The sequence below is a fragment of the Danio rerio genome, chromosome 16 (genome assembly GCF_049306965.1).
Source record: "Danio rerio strain Tuebingen ecotype United States chromosome 16, GRCz12tu, whole genome shotgun sequence".
In the NCBI taxonomy this organism is placed as follows: Eukaryota; Metazoa; Chordata; class Actinopteri; order Cypriniformes; family Danionidae; genus Danio; species Danio rerio.
The window spans coordinates 58832960-58845000 of NC_133191.1; the positions used below are offsets into that span (position 1 = coordinate 58832960).

The 12041-nt window shown below is 35.0% G+C and overlaps 1 protein-coding gene across 1 annotated transcript in view; it reads right to left on the reverse strand.

Moving 5' to 3' along the window:
* Positions 1-1830: 1830 nt before the first annotated feature.
* The window catches only part of kdf1a (keratinocyte differentiation factor 1a), a 28599-nt gene continuing 18388 nt past the window's right edge, over positions 1831-12041 (reverse strand). The window contains exon 4 of the mRNA XM_001338342.10: positions 1831-5482. Within this exon, the coding sequence (XP_001338378.3) occupies positions 5430-5482 (53 nt within the window). The 3' untranslated portion in view covers positions 1831-5429. The remainder of the gene's footprint in view (positions 5483-12041) is intronic.

Sequence of the window (12041 nt, forward strand, 5' to 3'; positions counted from 1 at the left end):
TTTTGCGCACCCCCCTCAATCCAATTATATTTTATAACAAGCATGTGACAATGCCAAAATATTTCCATCAATAAGATTTTTTTTTTTTTCTCATCAACATGCTTCAAACTAATTCATTTCACAGTTCTGAGCAGAACTGAAATAATATATGAAGTAGTAAAAGGTATAATTACACTAAGCATGTTAAGTCACAAAGAATTACATCTCTTCCCACACCAAATTTCATTTGATAGCACCTTAACTTGCCTGGCTTTTGGACTTTTTGTACTACATTTGTCAAAACAAAATGACACATATGGGAGTCCTAAAGGGCAAAAGAACTTATCAAATACTTCTCATATGCATGTTGTGAGAGGTTGTAAGGTCTGTCTTTACATGAACAACTGACTGAAACTGCAATTACACCTCTCACTAAGTGAAATAAAAAAGACTGTAAACTGTAAAAAACAGAAACTAACTGCCGAAAATGTTCTATTTTATTAAAATGTTACAGCAAACTTTGTTTGTAGCTAAAATTAAAATATTTATGAGCAAAAGAAGTTAATAAAAGGCCTGATGAATTAATATGAAACCTATTAAATTTATAAAAACATGTATATAGTATGAAAAATGGGGGGAGGTGTCGAATATTATACGGATTAATAATATTATTATACGGCGTATAATATTATACGCATATAAAATGCTAAATACACATTGTAAAAAAAAAATATTGATTTATTTTTATTATTTGAAACTTTTAATATGAATAATTCCAAAAATAGTCTTGCCCCCCTTTTGCACCACTGACCAGAGTGCCATGTGTCGACACACTTTCCACTACACCATTGGCGCCGACAGCTCTAATCTAAGAGCCAATCACACAGCAGAAGTGCACAGCAATGAGAATCTAGATGTTGATATTAGAAATATACAGAATTTTTAGCCACTAAAAATGATCGGCTATCGAAAATAGGTTATGCTATTTAATGGAGCCTCTAATTTTTGTAGCTTCATTGTTGTGATGCTCTTTTAAATCTGGAAGCAGCTGATATACAAATATATATATTGTTCAATATGGAAAATAATTAATTGGGAGAACAGCACTAGGCGACACGGTGGCACCAGCCTGATCTCATGAGGAAACACAAGTATTTTACATTTTGTCAGTTTAGTGGCTAATTTGTACGAGTTCAGTCGTACGAAAACGTATTTGTTTAAAAAGGAGGCGTGGCAACCAACCCCACCCCTAACCCCAACCGTCATTGGGTGATGAGCAAATCGTACAAATTAGATTGTACGAATTCATAAGAAGTAGCTACTAAATGAAAAAGTTACGAATTGCCTTGAGATTGTGTAGGTGGCTCATTGGTCAGCACTGGGGCCTCACAGCAAGAAGGTCGCTGGTTCAAGTCCCGGCTGAGTCAGTTGGTGTCTCTGTGTGGAGTTTGCATGTTCTCTCCGTGTTGGCGTGGGTTTCCTCCGGGTGCTCCGGTTTTCCCCACAGTCCAAACACATGCGCTATAGGGGAACTGATCAACTAAATTGTCCGTAGTGTCTGAGTGTGTATTTGAATGAGAGTGTATGGGTGTTTCCCAGTACTTATAGTTGCAGCTGGAAGGGCATCCGCTATGTAAAACATATGCTGGAATAGTTGGTGGTTCATTCCACTGTGGTGACCCCTGATTATTAAAGGGACTAAGCTGAAGGAAAATTAATAAATTAATGTTTTACAATCCAAAAACACGCGGGCACACACACACACACACACACACACACACACACACACACACACACACACACACGCACGCATGCACGCACACACACACAATAACAGAAAAATGTTGCATGTGTGGTTGCACAAAATTCTTTTATTTTAATAAAAAAGTTTGCAAAAAACAGTATTTTAAAACTGGCATCCAACTTAAAGATAGCTCGACGTGCGTCTGACAGCAAGCAGTCCCAAAACACAACATTAAATCATTCAAAATAAGAAGAAAAAACACATTGAAGGACGGGCTACAACAACAACAACACAGCAGTCTGATGAACAGCAACTCTCTGCTAATAATTAGAGCTCAAACAAGCAGATTTCCTAAAAACATCAGCATTTACAGCAGGACAGGAGCGGACACTCCTGAAACACATTAAAGGGGCAGTTCACACACAACTGGCTTCAAACCTTTTGGAGTTGCTTTCTTCTGTTGCACACAAATGAAGATATTTTAAAGAATGTTGAAGCTAAATAATCTTAAGTCAAGACAAACATTCAGAAATGCTTTTTTTTTTTTTTTTTTTTTTTTTGCATTGACTTCCATTGTAGTTGACTTTCCTACACTGGAAGTGAAAGCAAAAAAGCATTTCAGCATTTTTGTGGAACGAGAAGCATTTTCTAGACCGGCAAAAACGGTTTGTTTTGAGAAAGGAGTCAAAAGTAAGCGAGTTCATCCTTAAAACAAGCAAAATAAACTGCAAATGGGGAAAACAAAGTCATTTTATTTTAAACTTTGAAATAAAAAGAGTTCATTTACAGCATTTGCAGATTATTTTGCTTGTTTAAGGGAAAATCTAACTTTTTTTTGGCATATTATTTCTGAAAACAAAACTGTTTTACTTTTCTAGAAAAGGTTTTTAATTCAAGAATTTTCAGATATTTTGATAAAAACAAAAAAAAAAACTAAGATTTTTTTATTGTAGTTTTCAGCACTTTTTAAATATCTTTGATGTTCAACAACAACCAAAAAAAACTTAAGTTTAAACCCATACAGTAATAATATCTGTTGTTCAACACAAATGAAGATATTTTGAAGAATGTTGAATCTAAAGAATCTTAAGTCAAGACAAACATTCAGAAACACATTTATTTTATTTATTTATTTTTTTGCATTGACTTCCACAGTATTTCTTTTTCCTACGCTGGAAGTGAATGCAAAAAAAAAAAAAAAAACATTTCTGCATTTTTGTGAAACAAAAAGCATTTTCTAGACCAGCAAAACGGTTTTGTTTTGAGAAATTAAGTGAGTTCATCCTTAAAACAAGCAAAATAATCTGCAAATGGGGGAAACAAAGTAGTTTTATTTTTAACTTTACCGCATTTGCAGATTACTTTGCTTGTTTTTAAGGGAAAAACTCACTTTATTTTGGCATATTTCTGAAAACAAAACGTTTTTTTCTCGTCTAGAAAATGTTTATTTTATAAGATTTTTTTTGATATTTTGATTAAAACATTATTTATTGTAGTTTTTAGCGCTCTTTAAAATGTCTTTGGTGTTCAAGTTTATACCCGTACAGTAATAATATCTGTTGTTAAACACCAATGAAGATATTTTGAAGAATGTTGAATCTAAAGAATCTTAAATCAAGACAAAAATTGAGAAACGCATTTATTGCACTATTCCATAGTAGTTTTTTCTACTGCAAAAGTTATGCATTTCTGATTTTTTGTCTTGACATAAGATTTCTTTAGGTCTTTAGAAAAAAGAAGCCTTTTCTGGACAAGCAAAAATAGTTCGTTTTCAGAAATGAGTCAAAATGAAGTCAGTTAATTATTAATATCAGTGAAATAATCTGCCAGGGTGGGCTGGTGGTGGTGGGGAAGGGGGATTATTCTTTTTTCAAAGTTAAAAATAACATTGCTTTACCGAGACTGCAGATTATTTAGCTTGTTTTTAAGGAAGAACTCACTTCATTTTGAATTGATTTCTGAAAACAAATCTATTTTTACTTGTCTAGAAAATGTAGTTTTTTTTTATAAGAATTGTTTCATATTTTCATTAAAAATAATAATAATAATAAACCTGACAAACCTGAAAACTTTTTTACTGTAGTTTTCATCGCTCTTTAAAATCTTTTTGGTGATTAACAGAAAAAACTCAAGTTTACACCCATACAGTAATAATATCTGTTGCTAAACACAAATGAAGATATTTTGAAGTATGTTGGAAACCTGTAACCATTGATTTCCATAGTAGGAAAAACAAATATCATAGAAGTCAATGCAAATAAAAAAGTTTTTGTCTTGATTTAAGATTTTTTTTTTAAATCTTTGAATAAATAAAATAATCTACCAATTAATTAATTTTGGCATATTCTGAAAACAAAACAAGATTTTTTGCTTATGTAGAAAATGCTTTTTAATTAAAAAATAAGACAAAAACTAAACAGGAAAAACATTTTAAAACGTCGTAAAATATATTTTGAGTTCAACAGAAGAAACTCAAAATTTTCAACCACACAGTGATAATATCTGTTAATGAACAGTTTGTGTATTTTGTCATGTTTTTCTGTTTATTTACAAATGTGCACTGCATTATGGGATGTTGATCTCTGCTCTGTCCACTTCTGATGATGAAAATTCAACTCAGTGACTTTAAGTGACATTTTAGTAGTTTGAAATAAAATATAAGATATAATATCTAGAGAAGTAAGTCTGTAGAATAACAGAAATGTGCTGCAGTTTATTACAAGGTTTAACATAATACACAACACCAACACACAATATAGCACTGCACACTATTAAAATGTTCATTAAAGTCACCTTTTTACACTTTTAAAGAAAGATCAAGATCCCATAATGCTGAAGCAGAAATAAACCAGGGGAAAAATAAAAACATGAAGCACAAAATACAGAAAACTGCTCATTTAGGCATGTGAAATAAGTCATGTAAATAATGAGCACATGTATTTTAGGTGAACTGTCCCTTTAAGAACCAATACTTAATCTCCCTTTGATGCCAATGGTTTGCTGACGAATCTGGTCCATTATGTAACTCTCCACATGGCTTCTGGCGAGGGCAGGAGGAAACCCTCACACATTAGTTTTGTTTTTATAGCTTTCTTCTTTATGCAACAGGCTCCTTTGTTTAACATTACACTCTGTAGGAATATGGCAGAAGCTCTACACGGCAATAAATGCTTCTTACTGAGAGTGTTTGTCTTGTTTCTAGCACAAATATCTTAAAACTCTTGAACCAAGATGCATTTTCTGCACAAGTAAAAATATTTAGTGTTGTTTTCAGAATTAATGAGTCAAAATGAAGAGCGTTTTTAATTATTACAAGCAAAATAATCTGACAATGGAGGAAGGGAAATAATCTTGTATTTACACTGACATAAGATTATTTCTCTTCCCCCATTCGCAGATTATTTCTCTTGTTATAATCAAAAACGACTTCATTTTGACTCATTAATTCTGAAAACAAGACTATATCTTTTAACTTGTCTAGAAAATGCTTCCTGATTTAAGACTTTATAGATATTTAGACCAGGAACAAGACAGTAAGAAGCATGTCCGTGTACATGTGAGTTTACAGCAGCAGTCTTTGGGCATTCAGATGAACACAAACGATCCTGAAATATGAGAGGAGTGTGTGGACAGACATCAACACTAGTTCACTAGTTAGGCAGTAATAATCCAGAGCGAACAGCAAGTGTGTGTGTGTGTGTGTGTGTTAACGTAACAGTGGAGCTCCTGATGAATCTGTGGCCGAGCTCGAGTAGTAATCTGTAAAAGAAAGAAAAAAAGGTGTTTTTTACAGTTTGTTGATGCTTTAAACCCATGTTGGGTCGTTTTCATCCACTCTGGGCTGATTTTGAGGGTTAGTTTGGCCTCAACTGGTTTCTTTGTTTCAGCAGATGTGAAGATTTTTGCTGACAAGTCAAATTCTGACACATATTTTGTGAAAATGCTTTGAAAATGTTAAACTCAACAATAGACTCTGGGCTGACTGACTCCCCTTTGGTGATGTTGGTGCTGATTTTGCCCCATTGACTTCCATTATAATCACATTTTATGTTTGCAAAGCCATGATGGCACACAGTGCTCAGAATAATTGAGTACAGCCTATTTCTCAGTGAATATAGGCGATGCATTTCGGTGCATTTAAACAAAACAGATACATTTATTCAAATAATATTTTAGTCACGAAACATCTTTAGAAATTGAAAGATAAAAATTTAATTCAAGCAAAATATAACAAAAATCACAACCTAAAAGATTTCAACTTTACATTTGTTGCTTCTCTCGATTTTTCTTATTTTTTATTCATTCATTCATTTTCTTTCAGCTTAGTTCCTTTATTCATCTTTGGTCGCCACAGTGGAATGAACTGCCAACTTATCCAGCACATGTTTTATGCAGTGGATGTCCTTTCAGCTGCAACCCATCACTGGGAAAACACTCATACACTCTTATTCACACAAATACACTACAGACAATTTAGCTCAGCCAGTTCCCCTATGTGTTTGGACTGTGGGGGAAACCGGAGCACCAGGAGGAAACCCACGCAAACCCAGGGAGAACATGCAAACTCCACACAGAAATGCCAACTGACCCAGCCGAGGCTCAAACCAGCGACCTTCTTGCTTTGAGGCGACAGCACAACTTACTGCGCCACCACCTCGCCCTCCTTTTTTTTTAAATGTGTGTTTCATATTTCTCTGTACCATATAAGTGTGGCTGTAGTGTTTGGAGCATTATCGTAAGTTATTTTGTTGGATAAGTTCCAGATTTGGCTTCAGTACTGACTAATCTAATGTATATGCACACATATAATATTGTAGAGCTTACTATTAACTTAACAGAGAGATTAGTGAGGGGTGTACTTGTATATGCTGAGCACTGTATAATCATGCATTCTTGATTGGTGCTGATTTTCCCTGTTACACTGTTAAAATATTAAATGCAAAGGGGAAAATATTTGTCTTAAGTGAATCTGTTTAAAAAAATTATAATAAATAAATAAATAAAACAAGATAAACCCACAATCTTGCTCAAAGACACATGCAACTTCACCTGTAAGCTTAAAAAGTATCTTAGAGTGTAAGATTAGGGATGCAATGATAAAAAAAAACTAGGGGTTATTCCGATTGAAATACTTTAAGTGCTGTGAATAGTTGGTAAAGTCTGGCTCTTTGTGGTCAAAGCAGTTGATTATATTAATAAAAGTGAAGCTGACGGCCCGGCGCATATGAACTGTCATCAACAGAAAATTATTTGGCCTAATATAGGCGACTCTGACACTGTGAATATTTTACTGTCATTTTATATATATTAATATTTTATTTAACAAGATTTTATAAGCGGACGTTGTTTTGAACTTCACCTCAAATATTCTTGTTTATTTTGTAGATAACTGACCAAAAGAAATACATTAAAGTAACCAACAAATTATACCAAACCAAATAGAGAATTTTTCAGACATCTTTCATTTTCTCCGTCTCACTCACGGCAAGATATGGCGAGGGATTATTAAGTAAAACTGGCCTCAGACGGTTTAGTTTAGTCCGCTTTAAATCTGCAGGAAAATATCAGGCTTTGCTAAAAGGCAGGTTATTTTTACCAACGATTAGGGTCAATAGTGATGGCCAATTGCAGATTACAAAGAAAAATCTTAATATTACAAAGAAAACATAAGCTGGACCACAACAGATCATATCAATGTCATGATGAATGCTCAAATAATGTACAGTCGTGGCCAAAAGTTTTGAGAATGACACAAATATTAGTTTTCACAAAGTTTGGTGCTAAACTGCTTTTAGATCTTTGTTTCAGTTGCTTCTATGATGTACTGAAATATAATTACAAGCACTTCACACGTTTCAAAGGCTTTTATCAACAATTACATGACATTTATGCAAAGAGTCAGTATTTGCAGTGTTGGCCCTTCTTTTTCAGGACCTCTGCAATTCGACTGGGCATGCTCTCCATCAACTTCTGGGCCAAATCCTGACTGAAAGCAATCCATTCTTTCATAATCAGTTCTTGGAGTTTGTCAGAATTAGTGGGTTTTTGTTTGTCCACTCGCCTCTTGAGGATTGACCACAAGTTCTCAATAGGATTAAGATCTGGGGAGTTTCCGGGCCATGGACCCCAAATTTCAACGTTTTGGTCCCGAGCCACTTAGATATCACTTTTGCCTTATGACACGCTGCTCCATCATGCTGGAGAATGCATTGTTCTTAACCAAACTGTTGTTGGATTGTTGGAAGAAGTTGCTGTTGGAGGGTGTTTTGGTACCATTCTTTATTCATGGCTGTGTTTTTGGGCAAAATTGTGAGTGAGCCCACCCCCTTGCATAAGAAGCAATCCCACACAAGAATGGTTTAAAAAAAAAAAAAAAACAAAAAAAAAAACAATCAGTCGATACTCAGGGTTTTGGTATCGACATTGGATTGGTTCTAAAAAAAAAATGGTATCAGTGCATTCCTAAAACATATAGTGCAAGCACTAATTGAATAAGTTTGCCCCCCTCTGTAAACTGTGGCCCCTGCTTTTAAAACCCCCTAGATCCGCCACTGCCAACAGTGCTGAAAATAAACACTAATGGCATGACGATGAGTTTTCCCTTAAAACAAACTAAATGATCCGCCAGCGGCATAAATAAAATAAACCCATTTCAAACCAAAACAGGATTAGCTTACTTACACAATTGGCAGATTATTTAGCTTGGAAACGCACTTAAACTGACTCATTATTATACTGAAAACAAGACTATATTTTGAACATGTACAGTAAATGCTTCTTGATTTCAGAATTTGTAGATATTTAGTCTAGAAACAAGACCAAGCGAAGCAAGCAAAGCTTTTCCTGCAGTGTAAAATACACAGCAAACAAGTACAAGCACTTTTTCTTTTGCAAAACATTAAACCTAGGCATCATAGATGGTAAAACAAATGCAAGACACTCAGAATTCAGCGTGCGACTTCTTCTTTTACACACACACAAAAAAAGAGATGCTTATTTAGTGTGTAATCAGACACCTCACATTTGCACACATCTCCAGCCTCCACAGATTCTCCAACGCAACAATTGCACAGAAAAATGAGACGCGTTACATAATAAGAGCACAGTATTATGTGAGGAAGGGTTCGGGTGAGATCTGATAGGGTGAAATCCTTCATAAAGGGCCCGTAGGCGAGAGAAGGCCCTCAGAAATGCCTGTAAAGTGAGATGTTTTGCTGTCAGGAGCTTTAGGCCCGGCAGACACGCTTTATGAAGAGAAAACTGCCGGATGAGCTGCACAATATCGATATCGCAATGTGTGCATTCGCAATATTCTCATGAGGATCATGCAATGTTGAGCCTGTACTATAGTTTATCATCTGAGGATTTTAAACATGTTCAGGTAGTGCTGTCAAATGAAGAATCACGATTAATTCCATCCAAAATGAATATTGTGTATATAAATATATGTATGACACTTATAAAATATGTATGACACTTTATACAATATTTGTTATCTAGAAATGTTAATATATATTTATATATAAATATTTATTTTGTATATTATGTACAGTATGTTTTCGTTTGTCTAGAAAATGCTTCTTAATTTATGGATTTTTAGATATTTGAACTAAAAACCAAACCAAAAAAAAAAAAAAAATTTTCGCAGTGCAAATTACAATATGTAAATTTAGTGCTGTCAATCGATTAAAAAAAATTAACTAATTAATTAATAACTAATTAAATCGCACTTTTTTAAAAAATTAACCGCGATTAATCACATTTAAAAGACTGAAACTTGTAATTTTGGCTATTCAAATGTAAAATTAATGTAAACGCAAGATAAAAACTATTTAAATTCAAAATAAAATTGTTTATTAAAATTTTTTAACTTGTAACACAGATTTCTTCATGTAAACAACAAACCCACAATAAACCATCAAGATCCTGGCTTGACAGCCATATTTATTACAGAAATAAATTAATAATGCCATTTCAATTTCATAACAATCAATATCAATAAAGAAAACATTGATTTCCAAGTTGGATTATAAGTGGACTGCAAAAAATGCCAAAATACAGGCATTACAGATATGGAAAATGGAAAATTATAATAATAATAAAGTATTGAATAGTTGCACTCATTGTAAAGTTGTATTGCTGTGAGTTGAGAACAATAATTATAAAATAGAAACATTTTTGATCAGTCCTCTACATTCAGGCCCCGTTTACACTAATGCGTTTTAGTTTGAAAACGCATAAGTTTTGCTACGGTTACGCCATCCGTCCACACTACGCCGGAGTTCTCGAGCGCCGAAAACGCTGGAGAGGCTGTTTTCATTCTGAAACGCTGCTGCTCCGTCTCAGTGTGGATGATGGAAAACGGAGACATCTGAAAACGGAGGCGGGGCTGCAGACATTCGCCTCTCTGATTGGGGCTTTTCCTCAATATTAAGTAGCCCACACACACAGTTCAGTCCTGCATCTTCTCCGTGTAAGTTCAGACTTCGGAAGTTTGATCATGGCTGCAGTCTCTTCTTCTCAGTTTGATATGGAAAAACAGACTATACCGAGGACACGGGTAAATCTTCAAAGGGAACAGTGTACTTTATAACTTCATTCACATCACCCTGGCTACGTTGTTTCACTTTCTCAACAATAAAATGTGAACATGATTTAAGGAACTGAATATTTTCATTTTAATATTAACAACTAAACAGACAGCAGAAATGTTGAGGTGTCGTGCTGCATAAGATGAGCGTCATCTTCACTGTGTGGATATTTATAACAAAACGGAGCCGATAACAACTGCCTCCTTTCAATTTCAGTGAAAATACGAAACACAGCCTCTCTTTTGCTGAATATCAGTTTTAATAATCGATATTGGCCATTATAAAAGTATAACATACATTAAGTTTATACATTATAGGAAATAAAGGCAAGCGATCAGTCAATATACAGAATGTACATGGATTAATCATTAACTTATCTTTGCGCTCAGCCAAAACACGTTACCTGAGAACAAGTAATAGATTCCAATGACCAAAGTCAGGGAATATGTCGTTAGATAAAGACAACAAGATGAATGAAATATCACATTTAATAAATACAATGAGATTAGATCCAGCGGGAGATGCTTGATGAGAAGTCCGACTAGCAGCTCTCATCTGGGTAGATAGGCTGCAGCGCTTGCCAAAGAGTGTGTGTGGTCACGTGATGTGTGTTTTCAGCGTTTTGGTGTGGACGGAGAGCAGTTCAGAAACGCTGGGTAAAACGCGAGTGTGGACGCGGATCGTTTTCATTCTAAAACGCCGTTTTAAAACTAAAACGCACTAGTGTAAACGGGGCCTCAGTCAGTTGCTAAGACAGTCCAGTCTGTTGACATTATCAGAGGACAATGTGGACCTTTTCTTTTGAATGATGTGAGCTGAGAGTGCAACACAATCTCACGGCAATTCCTATTTTTTTTATTTAGTGGCTACGGACAACGACGTTTAGGCAGGTTTGATGCTAAGAAATGCCTGAGTGCGTGCACACACAGACACACACAAACACACTGTTATTATTTATGTTTTCTTTCTGTCTTTTTTTTTCACCCTCCTCTCCGTTTGCTCAACCCCTAGGTTTCTTATTGGTTTAATATTCTGTCCATCATCATTATGACGCTCTCCGGTTCCACCAATCCCAGGACGAGCCGCAAGGAAAGCCCTGTCAGACCAGTGTGTGGGGTGCGCTCTGCCTCGGCGTACCCTATGTGCTCCACGCAATTTGTTTGTGCAAATGCTTCGTCTATTTAGTGATTTATCTCAGTTACTGTGGTAATACGAGTTTGCTTGTTGAACTTCGTTGGCTTTAAGTAACATAATATGATGGTTGTTGTGTGATTCTAAACTAAGCTTTGACGGACTTATCCAGTTTGTTTTGTTTTAGTTTAGATTGATGCTTTGTTAGATTAGTTTGAGTGTTTTGCCACCCGTGTCTTTTGAGTTTTGTAGTTTAATTAGTTTAGGTCGGGTGTCGTATACACTGAAGATCTCGGTTTTTATTTTGTTTCTTTTTGACGCCTAGTTTAGACTTTAGATTTAAGGATTGTTTTGTTCTGTTAATTTCTTTGATTTGGCTTACACTCGTTGTTTTTGTTTAAAGATAATAATTATAAATGTTTATTTCTTTTTCCCCATTTATTATTGTTACATGTTTCAATTATTGAGTAAAAGCTTAAATAAGAGTAACTGATCCTTGCCTCATTCTTGATTTGACGCACACATTACACCTGTCTCACTTAATACACGCACACACACACACACACACACACACCGTGCAGGACAGGGCAGCCGGA